This window comes from Nematostella vectensis, chromosome 13 (assembly GCF_932526225.1).
Source record: "Nematostella vectensis chromosome 13, jaNemVect1.1, whole genome shotgun sequence".
Classification (NCBI taxonomy): domain Eukaryota; kingdom Metazoa; phylum Cnidaria; class Anthozoa; order Actiniaria; family Edwardsiidae; genus Nematostella; species Nematostella vectensis.
The window spans coordinates 5622672-5647316 of record NC_064046.1 but is presented as its reverse complement, the minus strand read 5'-3'; the positions used below and the strand labels follow the sequence as shown (position 1 = coordinate 5647316).

The following is a 24645-nucleotide window of genomic DNA, read 5'->3' as shown; positions in this document are numbered from 1 at the left end:
GTATTTGATGAACACGAGATCACCTCGAATGTTTAAAATAAATCATTCACGATGACGAAACCTATTTAGCGGTTCTCGTTTTAACAGGCAGGTAGAGGAGGAGCTTGACCTGGTCTGGCAGAAAGCCGATTACGACAACAAGCACATGATGGAATCCATACGTCCTTCACCGAGAACGTGAACCGCCGTACTACACATGCTCGGAGCACGTGAACCGCCGTACTACACATGCTCGGAGCACGTGAACCGCCGTACTACACATGCTCGGAGCATGTGAACCGCCGTACTACACATGCTTGGAGCACGTGAACCGCCGTACTACACATGCTCGTAGCACGTGAACCGTCGTAATATACATGCTCGAAACACGTGAACCACCGTACTACACATGCTCGGAGCACGTGAACCATCATACTCCACACGTAAAATTTTACTATTTCGCGCTGAGATCGTCATTGGAAGGAAGTCCAAGTTTTTAAACAAGTGTTTATAAATTAGATTGTTATGTAAATAAGGGTTTTACCAAACTAAATATTTTAATAAGAATTACAGAATGGAATAAAACTATTATTTAAAACAAATTTTATTCGATAATATCACGGGGAGGCATTTTGCACCATAAATTATTATTTATGCTCTATTTTACATACGGTATATTCACCAAAGATCCAAGAACCTAGTGATTAGGGATGTGGAAGGAGAGTGTTTTCCCACAATGCCTTGCACATCTCCAGACCCCTCACAATCCATAACGATGTTTAGATAGGTTTTTCTAGTTTGCTATTTTGAGTAGTGACAGATGTTTTTCTTTTCGTATGAGTGGAAGCTTTCAATAAGCTTATTCCCTAGTGGCATATCAGACTTGTAATCAGCGAATGAACCAGCTGGGCCTATCCCTAGCGGATGAACCAGCTGGGCCTAGCCCTAGCGGATGAACCAGCTGGGCCTAGCCCTAGCGGATGAACCAGCTGGGCCTAGCCCTAGCGGATGAACCAGCTGGGCCTAGCCCTAGAGGATGAACCAGCTGGGCCTAGCCCTACTTGCAAACATGTACCCCAAAAGTACCCTATCTGTTTTTGTCAGATGTCATCAACAAATCTTAGTGGGGCAACTTATTGTGTAGGAAATTTCAGCACGTTCCCTCTTATATAAAAAGCTTGAGCTTAAGTCCATGGTCATGACTGATAGAGGCTGAGAAACGCGTCGAATGCCTCCAGTCACAGTTAAGTCCATGGTCATGACTGATAGAGGCTGAGCAACGCGTCGAATGCCTCCAGTCACAGTTAAGTCCATGGTCATGACTGATAGAGGCTGAGCAACGCGTCAAATGCCTCTACTGTCACATTCAAGTCCATGGTCATGACTGATAGAGGCTGAGCAACGCGTCGAATGCCTCCAGTCACAGTTAAGTCCATGGTCATGACTGATAGAGGCTGTGCAACGCTTCGAATGCCTGTACTGTAACAGTCAAAGTACCCGTCTCGCCCTTGTCCTCTAACATGTCGAACACTGAAATGAAAAAGGCGAGTTAATAAACACGAACACCATCCTCGGAAACCCATGGGTGTTTTCCTCTAACGTTTCACTCGCGAGAAAAATTTCCCCTGGGGAAAAGTAAGAAACGAACTTGGCAAAAAAATCTAGGCCTATGGTGAGCTGTGATTGGTCGACCTCCCGAGGTCGACCAATCACAGGCGCGCTTCCCGAACAATGCACCAAAAATTTACATAACCGCTCTGTGTTGGCTAGAGATCAAATATGGGGTTTAGCGTGAAAAAAATTCTTATTCGAAGTGTCTTCATTTAAGCCAGAACAGCTTTTGGTCCTAAAGGGGTTTTAAAAACGACGGGATGTTTTTGCCCAACTTCCTACAAGGTCTTGGGAGAGTTTGATTTTTCAAGCCATGCCGAAAATGTGTGGCATTTTGAAAGCAAAAGGACAAGTTCAGCAGAGACCCGATAGTTCTTGTAACTTGTCCTCTCCAGTCGATAATCCGAGACCAGTAGACCTATCTCAACTCAATCGGGATACGTACCGCCGATATTTCCAACCCACACTGACATTCTAGTCAAGGGAAAAGCGAGGATCGTGCTCGGTAGTCTCGAGTCATTCGGCAGTGAAGCGGCAAAGCTTTTAATTGGCACCGAAATTTAGGCTTACAAAGAGTATGTCGTAGATCCTTGGCTTGCAAAATGTGCAAATAAAGTCCGTAAAACCATGTTGTTGTGATACATTCCTTTCAGTATAAATCGAGGAGAGTTGTTCTCCAAGCAAATGCGATCCGATAGCTTGTGCCTTTTTTAATTATCTGAGACTGTTTGCAATTATTCCCGATTGCCTTACATTTCCGAGTAGAAAAGGCTTAACCATTTTTCGTAAATTACAAAACCGAATTACCGAAAAGGTCACGTGATCTCCTAGCACAAGTCCCCTATTGCCTACGTATAAGAATGGGTAATTAGGCACTTTTTGAGCATCTCGTAAAGATGATCATTATTGATATTTAAAAATAAACTGCTTAACGCATAACTCCAAAAGTTGGTAAGTGTACTTTGCCATACGAACTTGAAAGGGATTTTTGTGCATGTTCTCTTGTTCGAGGTCATAACCTGTTACATGTCAAGTGACAACACTTACACGGCAAGGGATGGTCGATGACATCTCTTCCATCTTGTAGTATCTGGACAAATATAAAAGACCAACAACATCAAAAGGCAAAAGAGGCATTTTTATTTGAGAGGGGGATACCAAGGAGGCTGTAGAAGTCATACACGCCACTGCATTGCCTATAAGCGCGTATGAGCTGGTGGAACTAACCTGGACAAAGTCCACGAAAGCGTAGGCGACATCCATACAGTCAGCCTCGTCAGGATCCGGGGGGTCACTCACAACGGTGAACACCAGTCTGCAGACAGAAAACAACGCGAATCGAACATAGCATGAGATGCAGAACATGCATTATGTGGTCTGTATGGCCTTTATGGTCTGTATGGTTGCCTTTTCAGACAGTGCGGAGTGTGAAAAGGGTGCGAGGCTGTTTATGCACAAAGTGTGGAATGCATATGTTGGGAAATTGTGGTAGTGGTAGGAGGGGTTGGGGGGGAGGGGGTCAGTACCTGCCCTGTGTTGGACTATCAGGGGTCAGCATGTACATCAGATGGTTTCTCTTCTGGGAATTTGTCTCAGGGTCCACATGGAAAACTAGAACATCAAAACGCTTAATAGTTAGATGTAAACGTGATTGGGCTGTACAAAAAAGAAAGATTGAAAGGAAGGGGCTTGTTTAAGTGGCTGTTACTTTCCTGCGAATGAAAATATCGGATCAGGTGGTCTGCTCTGTAGTCATCAGCCAATTACCTTTCTTGAAGTTAAACGAGAGAGGTCGGTACGCGGCGCGGGGCTTGGGGAGAGACATCGGTGTCTCAAGCTCGGCAGGGTCACAGTCAAGGAAGCGGTAGGCGACGAATATCTGCTTGACCGAGTCACTGCTCAGAATGGGAGAGTTGTCATGCAGCATCAGGCTGCTGATCTGTACCGTTATGGTATAGGTGGGCTAGAACAACAAACAGGTCATGTTATAGTATAGGAGGGCTAGAACAACAAACCGGTCATGTTATGGTATAGGAGGGCTAGAACAACAAACAGGTCGTGTTATAGTATATTAGGGCTAGAACAACAAACAGGTCATGTTATGGTAAGGGAGGGCTAGAACAACAAACAGGTCATGTTATGGTATAGGAGGGCTAGAACAACAAACAGGTCATGTTATGGTATAGGAGGGCTAGAACAACAAACAGATCATGTTATGGTATAGGTGGGCTAGAACAACAAACAGGTCATGTTATAGTATAGGAGGGCTAGAACAACAAACAGGTCATGTTATGGTATAGGAGGGCTAAAACAACAAACAGGTCATGTTATAGTATAGGAGGGCTAGAACAGCAAACAGGTCATGTTATAGTATAGGAGGGCTAGAACAACAAACAGGTCATGTTATGGTATAGGAGGGCTAGAACAACAAACAGGTCATGTTATGGTATAGGAGGGCTAGAACAACAAACAGGTCATGTTATAGAACAAAAAAAAACAGGTCATGTGATGGTATAGCACATCTAGAACAAAAAACAGGTACATAGTGTGTGATGTGTGAATCAGGCTTAGATGTTACCTGTGAAGTCGCGGCTAGTCTGGCAGGGGATGGAGACACCCTAAGTCCTTCGCTTTCTGTCGTCGTACATAGTGTGTAATGTGTGAATCAGGCTTAAGTGTTACCTGTGAAGCTGTTGCTAATCTGGCAGGGGATGGTGACAACACAAGTCCTTCGCTCTCTGTCGTCGTACATAGTGTGCAATGTGTAAATCAGGCTTAAGTCTTACATGTGAAGCTGTTGCTAGTCTGGCAGGGGATGGTGACAACACAAGTCCATCGCTATCTGTCGTCGTAAAAACTGTGTAATGTGTAAATCAGGCTTAAGTCTTACCTGTGAAGCTGTTGCTAGTCTGGCAGGCGATGGAGACACCACAAGTCCATCGCTATCTGTTGTAGTAAAAAATGTGTAATGTGTAAATCAGGCTTAAGTCTTACCTGTGAAGCTGTTGCTAGTCTGGCAGGCGATGGAGACACCACAAGTCCTTCACTCTCCGTCGTCTCACCCTCGCTTTCTTCCAACTCACTGACGGGTCTACGCGCGGGTAACGGGATATCCACGTCATCACCAAGTGTCGTGTCAGATTCTGGCAAAAAGATAAAAAAGTGTTACACTCCATCAGCAAAGGGAACCACTGAAGAGAGCATAGATCACTGCTAAAAGTGAACTTAGAGGAGGGCAGTTAACCGGACCTCCCCCCCCCCCCATATTGCAAGATTTGTCCACTGCGTAGCATATTTTTGTTTGCCGAAAAAAAAGAATAACAATGTCAGGCTATGAGAAGGTTCTTCTCACCGTGATGCTCTTCCTCAAACATTGTATCACTGGCCGCTTGCTCTCCCTGCTCAGCCGTACGCCTCATTTCCTCTGCTACGCGCTCTTCATCACTCTACCGCAAAACACAGGGAAATTAGTGCTTTACCATGACAAATTAAAACGATACAGCTGGATAGCCAAGTCAGTTGGTAGGACAGAGTAAAAGGAAGTTAGGAAAAGGGTAGTTAGGGTGGAAAAACGGAGGTAGAGGACAAATGGACCTTACATACCTTATCGACTTCAGAAGACACTTTCTCTTCTTCATCATGCCCCTCCTCCTCCTCCTCATCATCGTCAAACTCATTTGTAATCTCCTCCTTTATCTCGTCTGCTGGCCGCTCGCGTTGCGCGTCTCCATTCGCTGCTAGTATCATCTCGTCCACGGACATTTCCTCAACAGGTTTCACCGGTTTATCCGGTTCACTGGCTTGGGAGATGGTACGGGTTCTTGGTTTGGGCTTGGGTTTCTCGCTTGCTGCTACGGCGAGTTCATCATGTGACATGTCTTCTAAAGAGCCCCCGTTTGGTTCACTAAGGTAATGATATTTGATTTGAGGTGACGATAAACGATTTGAAGTAATAATAAACGAAAGTTTTTCCATAAAAGAAAGCCAATGCAACATAAAGCAACATGGAAACGGGATAATTGACATGCCACTCACGATGCTATTTCCTGATTGCGTTCCCGCGATGCTGTGCGCGGTCTTGCGTGTTTCCGAGGCTTTTCTGTGTGTGATTCTTGATCCTTGCGTGACTCGAGCTGATCGCGTGACGCGTTCTCGATCATTCGTGCATCGTTCTGGGTTGCCGAGGAATCCCGCTTGGGTGGTGATGTGGATTTTGGGGTGGATACCATGTGATTGCTATCGATGGTTCGTCTGGCAAGCTCGTCCTGGATGGTGACATCGTCGATGGGCGGACTTCCGTCAGCAGGGACAGCCATCAGACGCTGTGAAAAAATATCAACCTTAAAGAAGGCCAATTACTCCGCCATCTTACGCTCCCGCACAAAACCGAGTGACTCAAAGAATCTATTTCCATCGGCTAATTCGAGCAAGTTACTGAAAAACTTTTAATCACCAATAATAATTAAGGTATCAGGCTTCAATCGTGGATGGTTATTATGAAGTTTTCTTGCAAATTAACCGCAGCACTTACAATAGTAAACAATAACAAAGTGGTTGGTCGACATTCTTTACGGTGAGGTGATGTTCTACCATGATGATGAAATACCAATTACATTTTTAAGATATAGCTAATAGATCATTTATCTAGACTAACATTGCAGACCAATGGGAACTTTCTGATAAAAAGTCGTATATAAATAAAAGCTTTTAAAAAAGTCAAGGGAAGTTGGGTAAAAACACCAAGTACAAATTCGAAAAATGGACGGTTATATGGAGTGATGATCGGGATAGTCATGTACCTGCGGGGTCGCGCGAGGCTTGGCACTAGCTGGTAGATAGGTGTATCGCCATCTCAAGAATACATCGACGGTACCATTTTCGGAACCTGAAGCCTGGGGAATCAAAGAGCGTATTTGACCAAACGATTATACTATTTTATAACCAAAGGTCTTGGCAAACAAAGCGCGTTATCATAAAAAAAAAATACACCATTCCAAAGCCAAATGCCTTAGGAAACAAAGGAAGCTATAATACAAAAAAATAAATACCATTCCAAAACCAAAGGCTATGGGAAACAAATGACGTTATTCTACAGAATTGTTCTGTTCTCAGAACCAGAATTATTTAGGTATACCTTATGCAGAGTGAAGGTCCCTTTGATTGGCTTGTCGTTTGCAAGTGTGATGAGAGGTACATTGGCTACACCCAAATAGGCAGCAACATCAGGGTCACTGTCATCGAACACGTAAACCTCCAGGACCTAGAATACAAACATTTCAATTATCAAACATATACACCTCAAGGACCTAGAATACAAACATTACAATTATCAAACACATACACCTCAAGGACCTAGAATACAAACATTACAATTATCAAATACATACACCTCAAGGACCTAGAATACAAACATTACAATTATCAAACACATACACCTCCAGTACCTAGAATACAAACATTTCAATTATCAAATACATACACCTCAAGGACCTAGAATACAAACATTACAATTATCAAATACATACACCTCAAGGACCTAGAATACAAACATTTCAATTATCAAACATATACACCTCAAGGACCTAGAATACAAACATTACAATTATCAAACACATACTCATCTAGGACCTAGAATACAAACATTACAATTATCAAACACATACACCTCAAGGACCTAGAATACAAACATTACAATTATCAAATACATACACCTCCAGGACCTAGAATACAAACATTACAATTATCAAACACATACAGCTCAAGGACCTAGAATACAAACATTACAATTATCAAATACATACACCTCAAGGACCTAGAATACAAACATTTCAATTATCAAACATATACACCTCAAGGACCTAGAATACAAACATTACAATTATCAAACACATACTCATCTAGGACCTAGAATACAAACATTACAATTATCAAACACATACACCTCAAGGACCTAGAATACAAACATTACAATTATCAAATACATACACCTCCAGGACCTAGAATACAAACATTACAATTATCAAACATATACACCTCAAGGACCTAGAATACAAACATTACAATCATCAAACACATATTCATCCAGGACCTAGAATACAAACATAACAATTATGAAACACATATACCTCAAGGAAATAGAATACAAACATTACAATTATCACATACACGTCCACGACCTAGAATACCAACACTTTTCTTAATGCTTTAGCACAAGTGCCTATTTAACTTCCACTGAAACTAGTAACTCACCGCTGCTCTTAGGTAGCTATCAAGTTCTGTCGTCATGGGAACAGGAAATGTTTTAACGTCATTAAACTCTGGCATGTTGGAGCTCGGGATGATTTTGGTGTCATGATCAGCAAAGTCGAAAAACTTGTACACGGCATATGGACTCGGCTGAACCGCTGGAATAAGGGGTACATGCCATGTGAGTGTGGATGACAGGTAGTTATGGGTCACAAATCAACATGCCCCTTATAAACATTCTACCTGACGCCATATGCCCTTTAGAACCCCTTGAATATTTGGGCCATGTGCCCCATAGAGCGCCTTGAACATTTGGGCCACCTGCCCTTAAGATCTCCTTGAACATTTCTACACAGGCTATATAAAACCCCTCAAACATTTTCAACATTAGCCCCAATGAACACCTGAACATTTGAAACATAAGCCATAAGAATATTTGGAACATTCACGCTGTGGGACGCTGGTCATTTGGGAAGCTACCTTCATTGTTTGCCTTCACTCCAGTACATCTAATAATGTGCACGCCCAACTCATTGATGTCTAATGGCGCCTTCTCCGCCCCATGACCGGCATTTTCAAGAGCTTTGTATGCATTTGAGTCCATGTAACCCAACGCTTTAGTACGCTCCTAGAATAACAGGGCCCAAATTTGAAATATAGAAAAATCTTGAAAGATAAATGATTCGGAATACTCGAGGAAAGGGCGTTATAGAAGAAACAAAGTTCGAAGAAATTACATTTCTGTTATCCCCCCATATCATGTATATAACAAGATAACCTTGTATATCCCCCTATCACGAGCTAAACCTGTATATCCCCTATCACGAGCTTATCTTGATAAACCCCTATGAGGAGCTAACCCTATATATATCCACCTATCACGAACATACCTTGTATCCTGAAATTTTTACAATTGCCCTGGAAGCTACGCTTTTCGGCCAGCTGTTTATTTTTCGTACCATTTCTCATCCTTGGACATTATTCACCGATATTCCAGACTCCAGAAGGGGTTTATTTACTTAATATCCCCTATCACGAACTAGCCCTGTATATCCCCTTATCATGAACTAACTCTGTATACCCCCCCTATCACGAACTAACCCTGTATATCCCCCTATCACGAACTAACCCTTTAAACCCCCTATAACGAACTAACCCTGTATAACCACCATCACGAACTAACCCTATGTATATCCAATTCTCACGAAATAACCCTGTTAATACCCATATCACTAACTAACCTTGTATATACCCTTATCTTGAACTAACCCTGTATATCCCCCTATCACAAACTAACCCTATATAACCACCTAAAACGAACTAACCCTGTATATCCCCTATAACGAACTAACCCCTTATATTCCGCTATCACGAACATACCCTGTAAAGACGAATGGCCTGGTCCATAGGAACCCGTAGTCGCACCCAATATTCCATGCTAGCGATTTCAGTGCCTTCTGTCCCCGGACTCCTGCCTGAAACAACGCCGCATCATAACTAGTACTATACTACTGGCGTATTCACTTTATCCTGATAAAAAAGTATCATGTAATACTTCAGTCTTAAGTTTTATGTTCTCTTGCTGCCGATTAAAAAATCTCAGTCTGCCCTATAAAATTACGTCATTAGCTTGTGGATAAGGGCATTAGCTATTAATTTGTGAGTTGGGTGTTTACCTATTAGCTTGTGAATGAGGCTTTTACCTATTAACTTGGCGGAGCCGTGTACTCGTCCATGGGACTTCTCTAAGAGATCTCGGAATCGAAGCTGACATGCCGCGATAGTCTTGAAGTCTGTGCCAAACGCTCGATGCAGTTCAACAAGTGTCGACTCCTTCATGTACAAAATAAAAGAGGGTTCTATTTATTGGGGTTGGAGATCGGAAATGCTTGCAGAACCATGCTCGATAAGCCATACCTTCTATAGGTAACAATGTATTAGTAACTAAGCCATACCTTCTGAAGGTAATGAAGAAAAAAGTCGTCCACTCTGACCAAATACTGGGAAGTGAAGTTAAACAGCGGCCTGGAAATTGAAAACACCTGTTAATAGAGTCTTAGATGCTTTTGCAAGCTTTTAGATGCTGAAGTAAAAAATAGCACTCTCCTGCCTGATAACTGAACAGAAAGTGACAATCACCTATGTCCATTTCCGTCGTGATTACCCACCCCCCTACTATCAAGGGCGCGGTATATCAAAAACCACTATTATGGGCATGGAAGCTCACCTCATTCCCTTTAATACGGGTGTGGCCTGTAGCTCGTGCTCAAAGAACTCGTACGTCACAAACGTGACTGGTTCCGCATCTTCAAACTCTGCGCGCGAGGAGTCATTAAATACGACCTGTGGAGAGCGTTTAGGAAGGCGATCGGATTGGTAGATATAACAGGCGAGTGCCCATCCTCGGGGTCAGAACAATGATGAAGATGTGGTGAAGGTGATTGACGATTAGGTGATACAAGATAACATGGAGTGCCCAGGCTCGGGGTCAGAACAATGATGAAGATGTGGTGAAGGTGATTGACGATTAGGTGATACAAGATAACATGGAGTGCCCAGGCTCGGGGTCAGAACAATGATGAAGATGTGGTGAAGGTGATTGACGATTAGGCGATACAAGATAACATGGAGTGCCCAGCCGTTGGGTCAAAACAATGATGAAGATGTGGTGAAGGTGATTGACGAATGGTGGTGGTGAGTTCAACTTTGGTATGGTTAAGTATTGAAGAGCATTGTACCTTGTCGATGTGAATCTCGAACACGTTCTGGCCTCTCTCCAGCTCCAGTGTACTGTCTACCTCCTCATACTCAGATTCCTTACGCAAATAACTCACATGTTAAGGACTGATATTGTGATTTATGATGCTACTAAACAGATTGTCAGGTATCGGATTAGATTTTCCAGATCACACTCAGGGCAAGAAAAGTTGTAGTTTGTACATGCTGAAGCCAACAATCGGCCAGACAAATAGTTACGCGAAAAACAAATTGTTAAACTCCGACGATATAGACGGTATAGACTAAGGCATTTCCTATCTCACGGTTAAGATATAGACTAAGGAAGTTCCTACCTCGGGGTTAAGGTATAAACTAAGGAAGTTCCTACCTCGGGGTTAAGATATAGACTAAGGAAGTTTCTAACTCGGGGTTAAGGTATAGACTAAGGAAGTTCCTACCTCTGGGTTAAGGCATACACTAAGGAAGTTCCTACCTCTGGGTTAAGGTATAGACTAAGGAAGTTCCTACCTCGGGGTTAAGGTATAGGCTAAGGAAGTTCATACCTCTGGGTTAAGGTATACAATAAGGAAGTTCCTACCTCGGGGTTAAGGTATAGATTAAGGAAGTTCCTACCTCGGGGTTAAGGTATAGACTAAGGAAGTTCCTACCCATGGGTTAAGGTATACACTAAGGAAGTTCCTACCTCTGGGTTAAGGTATAGACTAAGGAAGTTCCTACCTCGGGGTTAAGGTATACACTAAGGAAGTTCCTACCTCTGGGTTAAGGTATACACTAAGAAAGTTCCTACCTCGGGGTTAAGGTATAGATGAAGGAAGTTCCTACCTCGGGGTTAAGGTATACACTAAGGAAGTTCCTACCTCTGGGTTAAGGTATAGACTAAGGAAGTTCCTACCTCGGTGTTAAGGTATAAACTAAGGAAGTTCGTACCTCTGGGTTAAGGTATACACTAAGGAAGTTCCTACCTCTGGGTTAAGGTATACACTAAGAAAGTTCCTACCTCGGGGTTAATGTATACACTAAGGAAGTTCCTACCTCGGGGTTAAGGTATACACTAAGGAAGTTCCTACCTCTGGGTTAAGGTATAGACTAAGGAAATCTCTACCTCTGGGTTAAGGTATAGACTAAGGAAGTTCCTACCTCGGGGTTAAGGTATAGACTAAGGAAGTTCCTACCTCTAGGTTAAGGTATAAACTAAGGAAGTTCCTACCTCTGGGTTAAGGTATAGACTAAGGAAGTTCCTACCTCGGGGTTAAGGTATAGACTAAGGAAGTTCCTACCTCTGGGTTAAGGTATACACTAAGGAAGTTCCTACCTCGGGGTTAAGGTATACACTAAGGAAGTTCCTACCTCTGGGTTAAGGTATAGACTAAGGAAGTTCCTACCTCGGGGTTAAGGTATACACTAAGGAAGTTCCTACCTCGGGGTTAAGGTATACACTAAGGAAGTTCCTACCTCGGGGTTAAGGTATAGACTAAGGAAGTTCCTACCTCGGGGTTAAGGTATAGACTAAGGAAGGTCCTACCTCGGTTCCCGATACTGCCTTGTACTGCTTCGTTCCATATGCAATGTCATGCATTTGACTCTCGAGTTTCTAGACATAACAGAAAACATTGAAATTAATAAGAACTTCAAAAATACTGTGATCCTATTTAATTATTCTTATACAACCAATTCTCACCCTGATTCGCTCTGCTCTGATGTCCAGTAGTTGGGCGTATTCTTGCATTTTGAGATCATACTCTTTCTTGTCATCAGTCATTTTCCTTGTCACCCGGTCAACCTACGGGACATTTGTAGAACAATGTCAAAACTTACTAGAGAGCCAAGTAAAAGATCAGTACTCATCAGGGAAAAGAAACGCCGCCTTGTTATGACTGTTAACCTTGTGTATGAAAAACAGTCTTTATTCATTATGTGTTATATGATCCACATAGGCAGGCACCCACCCCTTACCTCCGTCTTGTAGTCTTTATTAATCTTGTGCTGGATGATCAGCATGTTACATAGGCACCCACCCCTTACCTCCGTCTTGTAGTCTTTATTAATCTTGTGCTGGATGATCAGCATGTTACGCGTCTTCTCCAGCTCGTTCACTGTGTCTGCATGTGCAGCCATTAACTCTTGGTGCTGTTTTTTGACATCTTCACAGAAACAAGAGAAAAAGCTAAACAACTAGCTGTAAAAAGAAACTCCAAATAGAGTTTTGGGAGGTACTGTATTTTTTGGACAGTTTTTTTTTGCTCTACTAAGAGTCAGGGGCCAATGGGTTAAGTGACCATTGTTTAGGTAAACTCATTTTGAGCAATACATCTGTCTCCAAAGATAAAATAGCTGTTTATATTGTTACCTTTTCCAATCTCATCGTCAACCTTTTCCAAGAAGTCAAGGTCTTGACTGCCTTTCTCCTTTCTTTGCTATTTCAACAAGCGAAAATGTTATATTAGACCTCTAAGATTTTAGTAGCTTGTGTCCTTTTAACATGAATAAGAGTACCTTGATTAGAACAAGGGCTTCTTCAATTTCCTGGAAATCAACTGCACTTTCCTAGAAACAGGCAAAATGACATCTTAATCATATAATTATGCGCTATGTCGCACTACCTAATTAGAATAGTAACAGAATTTATCTCAACATACTTTGGTAAAAAACTTCATCTTTTCCCTGAGGTCATCATACTGTTCCTTTAGTGTGTAGTGTTGCACTCGTAACTGGCGAAGCTCTTCTTCTACCTTCTCAGCCTTTCCTGAAGAATGATGCAGAATACAGAGGGTAAATATCTTGATTTAGCTACAGAATAATGCGTGTGCCAATACATAATCCCCAACAATTTAACAACCAGTACCTCTTTCTTCACTAAGCTTATCAAGGATTTCATTCTTCTCTTTAAGATCAGAGTTGAGTGTTGCGCGAAGCTGCTCAATCTCAACCTGGACAGAGAAAGAAAAGATTTATAGTGACGGTTATGAAAAATACTATGATAATAGTGACAATGGCAATGATGATACTGTTAGTGCTGATGATAATGATGATGATGACAAAGGTAATGATGGTGATGATGGTGGTGGTGGTGGTGATGATGGTGGTGGTGGTGATGATGATAATGATGATGATGATGATGGTGGTGGTGATGATGGTGGTGGTGGTGGTGGGGATGGTGGTGGTGGTGAAGATGATGATGGTGGTGAAGATGATGATGGTGGTGATAATGATGATGGTGGTAGTGATGATGATGGTGGTGGTGGTGGTGGTGGTGGTGGTGGTGGTGGTGGTGGTGGTGGTGGTGGTGGTGGTGTTGATGGTGATGATGGTGGTGGTGGTGGTGGTGATGATGGTGGTGGTGATGATGATGATGATGATGATGATGATGATGGTGGTGGTGATGATGGCGGTGGTGGTGGTGGGGATGGTGGTGGTGGTGAAGATGATGATGGTGGTGAAGATGATGATGGTGGTGATAATGATGATGGTGGTGGTGATGATGATGATGGTGGTGGTGGTGGTGGTGGTGGTGGTGGTGGTGGTGGTGGTGGTGGTGGTGGTGGTGGTGGTGGTGGTGTTGATGGTGATGATAGTGGTGGTGGTGGTGATGATGGTGGTGGTGATGATGATGATGATGATGATGATGATGATGATGATGATGATGATGATGATGATGATGGTGGTGGTGATGATGGTGGTGGTGGTGGTGGGGATGGTGGTGGTGGTGAAGATGATGATGGTGGTGAAGATGATGATGGTGGTGATAATGATGATGGTGGTGGTGATGATGAGTGACCAGCAAACTACTGACCTCCTGTTGCCTGTAACGATTCCTGTGCTGCTGCTCACGGTCAACATCGAAAGCACTGCAAACCATAAACACTCAATCATTCAGCAATTACATCCTCTGCTCATCAGGTACATGTAACTAACACCAAGAGTAGCTGCTAATCAAAACAGCTGGGATCTGAACAATTTTACATACAAAATTCTAAGACGTTTTATTTGATAAAGTTTTTTGTTAAGTCAATAGGTGTTGTACAGTTGAAAATAGTGATGAAGCACCATCTTGAATAATGTTTGCACCCACTGCTGCTACTCTCTTTTTAATCCTTTACTCATTAATAACAAATATAATAAAAAATGTCAAGAGAGAAACTGCTAATAAAATAGCTATATCGCAGACCTACCTGTTAACAAGCTTTTCATTGGCTTCTTTAAGAATCTCATTCTCTGCTTTCAGATCAGTGATCAGCTGTACTTGCTGCAAAATTAAAATGTCTTTTGTCACAAATTTAACTGATAAGATGTTCGAATATTCAAACGCTCTGATGATCAAATAATGGTCATGATGGTGTTAATGATGGTCCCTGTGTTAATGATGTACCACTTTACAGTGAGCCGTACTTAATCTCAGCATATAAGTCCCCTAGTGTTACACGTTCAGCCAAAGCAGTCACTCATAGTTTTCCTCTTAGGCGAGGCAATTGTTCTAGTAACTTGACAAAATCTCACCTCTGTCATCGACTTCTCTGCAATTCCTTTAGACTTCATTTCGTTTTTCAACATCATATTCTTGGTTTGCTCCTGCAGGACAGATAATTACATTTTACCCAACAGTAGAGTAAAGGCCATCCATGACAAGCTGTCAATAGTTGAGAGATGACTTAAACGTCTGTATAAATGTGTTTATAATAGAAAAGGATACATACTTGCAATGCAGTAGGATTTGCACAAACAGGAATAGTCCTGGTACTATGTTTATAGCCGTTTTAAAATATATTTATATATAGGAATTTTTCAGGCTTGTTGGGGGTATAAGATCATTATATTTAAGAGTGTTCCAAAGTTAGGTTGCCAGGGAAATTTTAAATTACCGTTGATTTGTTAGAAATTGGTCAAGTGGACTGGTGACTCATCGGGCTACATATTGATGACGTCATTAGGTGACGTCATCGGATGACGTCATCACAGCAGAAAAAAAGCTTTATTTGCCTTTCCTTTAATTTTTTTTCAAAGGATTTTTAGTTCAGAGTATTCATTATTTCTTTCTGAACAAACGTGAGCATGGACTTTAAGAAATATTGAAAAATCAATTTTTAGACCAATTAACTTGCAAGCCATTGGGGTATTTTGGTCATATGTTTTTCATTTTGATCTGTATGCCTTTATCCATGCTCAGTATTAACAAGAAAAAGGGTTAACAATACTTCCGTACTAAAAGTTTTCACAATTTCAAACATTTAAGGTGCCATTTTACCTTTTTTTGTGCGACCGGAAGTCATTTTTAATGCATGTGCTGTGGCCCAGACTATTTGGAGGCGTGGCTGCTTAGCCACCAAACCTAGTGCACGGCGCTCTCCACGCTGCCTTCAGAGCTGCGACTTTGTGCTGCCAAAGCACATCTTATCCTTTTTTTGCTACACCCAGTTGGCAGCATTTTAGCATATGTGCATGGTAAATTGTATAAAAAATAATAAACCCTTTATAAAACGAGACATCTTGTCGCAAAGGGAGAAAAATGAAACCGGCGTAAACAAACGCGCATGCGCCCTGAAAAGCCCGCCATTTTCAAACCGGAAGCAATTTTTCCTGCCTAAATTGCGAGCGCACGCGTCAGCGTAGCAGCCAAGGTCGCATAACAACCTAAATTCCGAACACCCTTAAGGTCAATAAAAGACTGATAATTATTTACAAACAGAAATACCATGTGTTAAATATTCCAGGGCTGTCAAAACAAGCCGGCAACAACTGAAGCTCGGCCGGCTACTTCACATTTCATTACCAGCTACTTTTTGTCTGATGTTTAAAATGAATAATAGAGCTAATTTTACATCAATCCCTGCACAACCTTCTACTTTTTTTAAGCAACCTCATACTTCAATACATTTTTACAGCACTGTATTCATGTAGTGAAAGCTTAAAATAAAATAAAAATCAATAGTTGCATGCATATGGCCAATAAAAACACACAAAAACATATGGGCAAAGAAAATACTATGCAAACACATTAATCCTCACCATGTTTTTGGTCATATCACACGCTGTGATCCTACCTCCTTTAGCTTAGTGTTGAGGCTATCCATCTCATCAAGAACTTGGGAGTGGCTGATCTTTACTTTAGCAAGGTTCTATGATTTCACCAAAAAATACACTCAACAGACATTTAGCAAGTTTAACAATTACCAGAGATCACATCTCCTTATCACCAAATGGAAAACATGCATTCCCCCTCTATGCATATCCCCTAATGGAAGACATACCTCCTCTAGGCATACCCCTTATAGTAGATATGCATACTTCCTCTAGGCTTATCCCCTAATGGAAGACATGCATACCTCCTCTAGGCTTACCCCTAATGGAAGACATGCATACCTCCTCTAGGCTTACCCCTAATGGAAGACATGCATACCTCCACTAGGCTTACCCCTAAAGGAAGACATGCATACCTCCACTAGGCTTACCCCTAATAGTAGATATGCATACTTCCTCTAGGCTCACCCCTAATGGAAGACATGCATACCTCCACTAGGCTTACCCCTAATGGAAGACATGCATACCTCCACTAGGCTTACCCCTAAAGGAAGACATGCATACCTCCTCTAGGCTTACCCCTAATGGAAGACATGCATACCTCCACTAGGCTTACCCCTAATGGAAGACATGCATACCTCCACTAGGCTTACCCCTAAAGGAAGACATGCATACCTCCTCTAGGCTCACCCCTAATGGAAGACATGCATACCTCCACTAGGCTTACCCCTAATGGAAGACATGCATACCTCCACTAGGCTTACCCCTAATAGTAGATATGCATACCTCCTCTAGGCTCATCCCTAATAGTAGATATGCATACTTTCTCTAGGCTTACCCCCTAATGGAAGACATACATACCTCCTCTAGGTTTACCTAATAGTAGATATACATATTTTCTCTAGGCTTACCCCCTAATGGAAGACATGCATACCTCCTCTAGGCTTACCCCTAATAGTAGATATGCATACTTTCTCTAGGCTTACCCCCTAATGGAAGACATGCATACCTCCTCTAGGCTTACCTAATAGTAGATATGCATACTTTCTCTAGGCTTACCCCCTAATGGAAGACATGCATACCTCCACTAGGCTTACCCCTAATAGTAGATATGCATACCTCCTCTAGGCTCATCCCTAATAGTAGATATGCATACTTTCTCTAGGCTTACCCCCTAATGGAAGACATACATACCTCCTCTAGGCTTACCTAATAGTAGATATGCATATTTTCTCTAGGCTTACCCCCTAATGGAAGACATGCATACCTCCTCTAGGATTACCCCTAATAGTAGATATGCATACTTTCTCTAGGCTTACCCCCTAATGGAAGACATGCATACCTCCTCTAGTCTTACCCCCAATGGAAGACATACATACCTCTTCTAGGCTTACCCCCTAATGGAAGACATGTATACCTCCTCTAGGCTTACCCCCTAATGGAAGACATACATACCTCTTCTAGGCTTACCCCCTAATGGAAGACATGCATACCTCCTATAGGCTTACCCCCTAATGGAAGACATACGTACCTCTTCTAGGCTTTGGTACTTGGCCTGCACAGCTTGCAATTTGGTCATCTTGTCCTTAACGTCTCTCTGAAGTTTGATCAGCTCTACATTCTCTTGAAGATTACCCCTAAATAATAATTAGAGCTCAAAAAATGACCCAAGAATACCTTGAGAGGTAGCTTGAGAAGTGCAGCCTGTGTCACACAGACAATGACAGTTATAATTGGGTTCACAATCCCCCAAGTAAAGGTGAATGAAAACAATAACAGCGTCAGATTTTGTTCAAGAAATGCAGGACATGACACAGACAAGGAATGTGTGCACGCAATCAAACATGCCAAGGGAGCCTTCCTTGCTGGCATTGTGGATCAACTGTGAATCAATCTCCAAGAGCTACTGTTAAATCTCAACAGCAAAGAGTTTGTCCCTGTTCACCTTTGCATCCCTGTCAGTTGGTCTCTTGCTCTGTTCAACTCTTCCTGGTGCTCCAATTCATTCTGCTCAAGCTGCAAGTAACCCAGTGTATATTACCCAATGTTTGTACTGCACATAGTAATCAAAGACAAATGAATGAGTACCTGCAGCTTTAGCATTCTTTTCTCTTCTTCCAACACCTGGACCTCATCTTCAAGCTGACCAATAACCTCCTCTCTAACAGGAGGTAACAAAGGTTAGTCAACAGATTACTCTTGTGTGCAAGTATCAATAAACCAGTTGACACAAATAGTAATCAACTGTCGGTAGAGTAGTCGTGTGATTCAAGAGACACCTCACTGGATGAGCACAGCACTTACAGCTCCCTTTTTTCGAGGCGTGCCTCCTCTAGTAGACTGTGTCCATATCTAAAAGACAATCCAAACAAGTTAGACAAGTTATTGTATGTACTGTAAAACACAATCCAAACAAGTTAAACAAATTACTGTATGTACTGTAAAACACAATCCAAACAAGTTAGACAAGTTACTGTATGTACTGTAAAACACAATCCAAACAAGTTAGACAAGTTACTGTATGTACTGTAAAACACAATCCAAACAAGTTAGACAAGTTACTGTATGTACTGTAAAACACAATCCAAACAAGTTAGACAAGTTACTGTATGTACTGTAAAACACAATCCAAACAAGTTAGACAAGTTACTGTATGTACTGTAAAACACAATCCAAACAAGTTAGACAAGTTACTGTATGTACTGTAAAACACAATCCAAACAAGTTAGACAAGTTACTGTATGTACTGTAAAACACAATCCAAACAAGTTAGACAAGTTACTGTATGTACTGTAAAACACAATCCAAACAAGTTAGACAAGTTACTGTATGTACTGTAAAACACAATCCAAACAAGTTAGACAAGTTACTGTATGTACTGTAAAACACAATCCAAACAAGTTAGACAAGTTACTGTATGTACTGTAAAACACAATCCAAACAAGTTAGACAAGTTACTGTATGTACTGTAAAACACAATCCAAACAAGTTAGACAAGTTACTGTATGTACTGTAAAACACAATCCAAACAAGTTAGACAAGTTACTGTATGTACTGTAAAACACAATCCAAACAAGTTAGACAATCATAAACATTTCTTGAGCAAAACATAGACTTAACAAATAAGAATAATGGCCGAAAATTTTACCCTCATTTTACCATACTCTGAAAGACCTTATAAATGTTGGGTTATCCACATTAAAAAAAACTAAAATCATGAAAAACTTTCAAAATGCTTGAGGTGACCTACACTACTGTACCTGGGCTGAGGAAGTAGAGGTGGGGTAGCCATTGATCCAGGCCTAAACCAAGTGAATAATAATATATGAGATATTTACTTATAAATAATTAATTTCCTATCAGTAATCAGAAGTTACTTGCTTAAAGTCCATATAACCTTTCAGAGTTGATAGACTTTGTCAATTCTTTATATTTTAATCTTCCAAATGGTATGTGGTTCGTATGGACCCTATAAAACACATGTTCGAGCGAAATAACTCAAATCTGTAATATTTAATATTTTGTGGTATTGCCGTCTCTGAATTTTAACGGATTTATAGAAAATAAGTTGTTTCAGAATTTCCCCAAAAAACTTGGAATTATTCACTCGATTCAATCTCCTTTCGCGCGGCCAGGAAAATTTCCAAAGATCTGTAGAAAATTAAAATTTCAATCAAATTCAATTCCCTTTTCAAAATTTGAAAGTTTATCTATCCTTTGTTTTGTCTAGATTGATATAAATGGATGGATTTAAGAACTTTAAACTTGTAGCTGATGGGAATGCATGCTAGTGTGACTTTGTACTGTGCAGGAGCCTTAAATTGTGGAATGATTGAAACCTGTGTCATCCATCCTTGTCACAGATTTTCATTGTTTGATTAATAGTACTATGTATTTTTATATTTTGCTTTGAGGATTTCTATGCTAACCAGAATACAAGGTATTTATTTCTAACCTGACATCAGCACCCTGAACTCGCAGATTTTTCTTCAGTCGATTACCAGAGGGTGTTCTAACATGATGCAAGCCCTGAGGTCATAATGTGAGAGCACAAGAAAACTTTTAAACCCAGTTTAATTGGTTTTAGTAGGTGTTAAAATTGTGGAAATTACAAAGTTAATATGGGACCTTTAGATGCATATTACAGTAAAACTAAAATGTACTAAAAAGCAACAAACTCCTTAAAGGTTGGAGCACAAAAATTTGCTTAATTTTTGTATAATTTGGCAGACATCAAACTTGGCATGCAATTTTTTGAGAGAAATAAGACATATTGCAATAATCTAGGGGCACAGTTCAAACACTTTCAATGAAGACAACAGTATGATTCTCAATATTTTGGCCCCTAACTATAAAAAACCCTATAGAAAAAAAGCCATGGGTAGATGCTCAGTTATGTTATGAATCTTAGTATGTGCATTTTTTTTCTGGTGAGACACAATGGTAAAGGTGAACTGGACCTGTCAATAGCCATTTTATTCAATTGTTGTGGAAAAAAATGCCCATTCTTACCATGATAGGCTGACAGTGTTGATCCGTGCTATCACATGGTCATGGTAAACTCACCGTGTTGATCCATGGTGTCACATGGTCATGGTATGGTAGACTTAATGTACCGTGTTGATCCATGGTGTCACAAAGTCATAGTATGGTAAACTCACTGTGTTGATCCATGGTGTCACATGGTCATGGTATCGTAGACTCACCGTGTTGATCCATGGTATCACATGGTCATAGTATGGTAGACTCACCGTGTTGATCTGTGGTGTCACATGGTCATAGTATGGTAGACTCACCGTGTTGATCAATGGTGTCACATGGTCATAGTATGGTAGATTCAGTGTTGATCCATGGTGTCACATGGTCATAGTATGGTAGACTCACCGTGTTGATCCGTTGTGTCACATGGTCATAGTATGGTAGACTCACCGTGTTGATCCGTGGTGTCACATGGTCATAGTAGGGTAAACTCACCGTGTTGATCCATGGTGTCACATGGTCATGGTATGGTAGACTTAATGTACCGTGTTGATCCATGGTGTCACATGGTCATAGCATGGTAAACTCACCGTGTTGATCCATGGTGTCACATGGTCATGGTATGGTAGACTCACCGTGTTGATCCATGGTATCACATGGTCATAGTATGGTAGACTCACCGTGTTGATCTGTGGTGTCACACGGTCATAGTATGGTAGACTCACCGTGTTGATCAATGGTGTCACATGGTCATAGTATGGTAGATTCAGTGTTGATCCATGGTGTCACATGGTCATAGTATGGTAGACTCACCATGTTGATCCGTTGTGTCACATGGTCATAGTATGGTAGACTCACCGTGTTGATCCGTGGTGTCACATGGTCATAGTATGGTAGACTCACCGTGTTGATCAATGGTGTCACATGGTCATAGTATGGTAGACTCACCGTTTTGATCCATGGTATCACATGATCATAGTATGGTAGACTAACCGTGTTGATCCGTGGTGTCACATTGTCATAGGGAGTGGTTCTTTTACTTTGGGTCTGTATCTGTTGCTTGGCAACAGTCAGCTGTTAACCAAATACAAGAGGTTGATTTTACATCTTTAACACAATACTGACCATATAACATTTTTGAACCCTCAAGTGTTGAATCAGGTATGGTGTTGTATATACTGTGTATCATGTTTTTATAGCCTACAAAGCATAGGCTTTCTGAAAATTTCTGTATTATTTAGGTTCTAGCCAAAATTTTTAATAATAAACAAGGGTTTAACACACAATAAACTCATGATTTACCACAGTTACTGTATGTCAAAAAAATAATGATATGGAACATAGGAATACACACAATTTGCTGATTTAATATTATCAGAAAGATGAGTGGACAACATATTATGGAACAATACCTTGTTTTTTAAAAGGCCATTCTGCTTTTCTAATTCTATTATTTTGTCATTCAAATCTGCTATCTTTTCCTCCGCCTCAATATCTTTGCCTTTGGGAACTGAAAATAGAAAACAAAGTTTTAGAAGGAAATATGGCACATAAGTGAAGCAACTCAGAAGTTTCACTATAACAGAGCTTTTTAACTAAGTACAGCAGGCTTGAAATTAGTAATGCCAGGAATGCTCCACACCTATCAAAAGTGGAAAATTTGTACCCTCCTTGTTAACAAAACAAGCCCTTTAGGCAAATTTACTTCTTCACTTTCAAATATCATTTGATGCCTTTCCAATTGCATAACTTTAAGCATCATTCTTTCAAGCATCATTCTTTCATAGCTGGTGTTATCCAATTCTTTAAAAATATATATACTGAACCATCTAGAATATAATAATGTTTTGGCTACAATCATGGCTTAATACAATGTTTCCCTGCCAGTACACCCTCAATTTTTAAACTAGCAGCCTACAGTTAGGAATTATATCATTACACTGTACAATTATTATACCTCCATCAGCAAGTTCCCTCTTCTTCTTGTCTGACACAAGCCGCAAAAGCTTGGTTGCCATCCTTAGTAAGATACAAGAAAAATGTTGATAGCTAATGCGAAAACCAAACGTGAATCCTTTTTGTGAGCTTGAACTTTTCATTTCACAAGTGTGCGCTCTCTATTATGTGAACATTAATTTTCAGATTTGACAAAAACATTCTTTCTGTTAAATGAGAGCAAGGTTATTTTTTCTTTAACAGGCCTAAATACTGTAGATGAGTTCGAGGTTACCAAGTATTTGGTTATCATGCAATGTCAATCTTATCCTTATAGATTGGTGTAGCATCTACATACGATTGAGTCCCAGCCTGTTATCTTTTTTGTTTAACCCATTTACAGGTCAGTTGAAAGGTCAATGGTTTAAAAAACCAATCCTCTTACTTTTTAATTTTTTCCTCCTGTTTTCTGGCATATTTCTTTAGTTCCTTGGGCACAAAAAAATATAAATTCAAACTGAATCAGAAGATGCAATGAGAGTAGTGCCCATAGCAGGCCTTGAATATAGGGTGGGGGGGGGGGGGGTGATACAGAAACTAAAATGTTTAGGGGGTACAGCCATATGTTGCTACTTATCATTTTCTTATAATTGTTTAAAATATTGGAGGAGGGGCATGTGCCCCATCCCTAGCCATGGCCCTGGAGACCAACTGGGAGGTCCAATATAATTTGACTGTCTTAGTCAAAAGATACACGACGGCCGGTAAGTCTGTTTAGTCTCTGTTGTTTTGCTGTGGTTGCACGTTGTAATGCAATCTCTTTTCAAACTCGCTACAAGTTAAGACAAGGTTTCTCCTTGGGGGGATTTCATGAGTAAACCAATCACCATTTTAAAAAGGATGAGCAATGCTTGTAAACAATTGCTCATTTTCAAGCTACCTTTAGCATACACATGTGTGGCATCAACAAGAATTATATTAAGTTTCTATTAAGAATGTGAAGACTTTGTCTTGTGGTATCGTACAGTAGCAATGAAAACGGGGTACTGTGGTGACAATCATTATCCTTGTTAATGCAATGTTGTTATCATAGTTCAAATACATACGGTGTTTTCCTCTTGAAGCCTGAGGAATTTGTCTTCTAGTTCTTCTCTACTGATCTTGGAGATCAGTTGCTTGGCATGGACTTCACTGAAAGGTCTCCCGTCTATTAACAAGCGCAGACAGAACACAAACTTTTTTTTAAAGAAGTAAAAGTTGTCTCCAATTCTTAAGAAAATTGACGGGTGAATTTAAGTTGAAGTAGTTTTATCAAACGTACAAACCTGCATCAGCTTCCTGATTTGCAGCGGTGTACGAGTCCATGCTAGAAGCGGGCATCTGTTCTAATCACCACTGTCAAATGTGTCGTACCCCTGCAGTAGTGTTATCATAACAACAACTGACAAAACGAACCAAACTCATATCATAGTAGTAGAAAAACCTAGGCTCGAAAGGACGGCAGTGATATTGCTCCACCCATGTTTCTGATCTGTATTGTGCTCTATTCTTATGGTTTAAAAGGTTTTGGGCCCAGGAGTTGTTATGAACGAATACGGCCAGAAATAGCCGCCATTTTTGTTCAAACTATTTTATTTGCGCATG

General features: G+C 40.9%; 2 protein-coding genes across 4 annotated transcripts in view; one reads left to right on the top strand and one right to left on the bottom strand.

The window, feature by feature from the left end:
• LOC5518020 (trichohyalin-like) overlaps positions 1–581 on the top strand; it is a 19244-nt gene extending 18663 nt beyond the window's left edge. The window contains exons 24-25 of the mRNA XM_048720690.1: positions 88–209; positions 274–581. Of these exons, the coding sequence (XP_048576647.1) occupies positions 88–181 (94 nt within the window). The 3' untranslated portion in view covers positions 182–209; positions 274–581. The remainder of the gene's footprint in view (positions 1–87; positions 210–273) is intronic.
• On the bottom strand, positions 566–24645 carry LOC116601589 (protein fantom-like). 3 transcript variants are annotated; one of them, XR_007306254.1, is made up of 42 exons: positions 24327–24645; positions 24108–24208; positions 23447–23490; positions 23024–23085; positions 22479–22576; positions 22060–22140; positions 20543–20616; positions 19848–19889; positions 18892–18939; positions 18676–18748; positions 18533–18603; positions 18119–18224; positions 16611–16685; positions 15070–15141; positions 14745–14818; positions 14366–14420; positions 13418–13502; positions 13212–13318; positions 13069–13119; positions 12923–12989; positions 12598–12716; positions 12254–12355; positions 12098–12166; positions 10575–10652; positions 10064–10179; positions 9792–9861; positions 9540–9669; positions 9217–9311; positions 8317–8464; positions 7840–7994; positions 6725–6850; positions 6390–6482; positions 5626–5912; positions 5194–5494; positions 4943–5036; positions 4585–4733; positions 3358–3553; positions 3117–3201; positions 2818–2905; positions 2638–2680; positions 1332–1509; positions 566–1271 (listed from the first exon to the last, which is right to left on the bottom strand). XR_007306254.1 is itself a non-coding variant. In XM_048720688.1 (42 exons), exons 1-42 carry the CDS (start codon positions 24379–24381, stop codon positions 1296–1298), a joined length of 4077 nt encoding a protein of 1358 aa, XP_048576645.1. In that variant the 5' UTR covers positions 24382–24645; the 3' UTR covers positions 566–1295. The 3 variants fall into 3 exon arrangements, 2 of the variants coding, with proteins under 2 accessions (XP_048576645.1, XP_048576646.1); XM_048720688.1 differs by having other exon boundaries at positions 566–1343; positions 1466–1509; XM_048720689.1 differs by lacking the exons at positions 566–1271; positions 1332–1509; positions 2638–2680; ... (1 more) ...; positions 3117–3201; positions 3358–3553 and adding an exon at positions 3592–3819.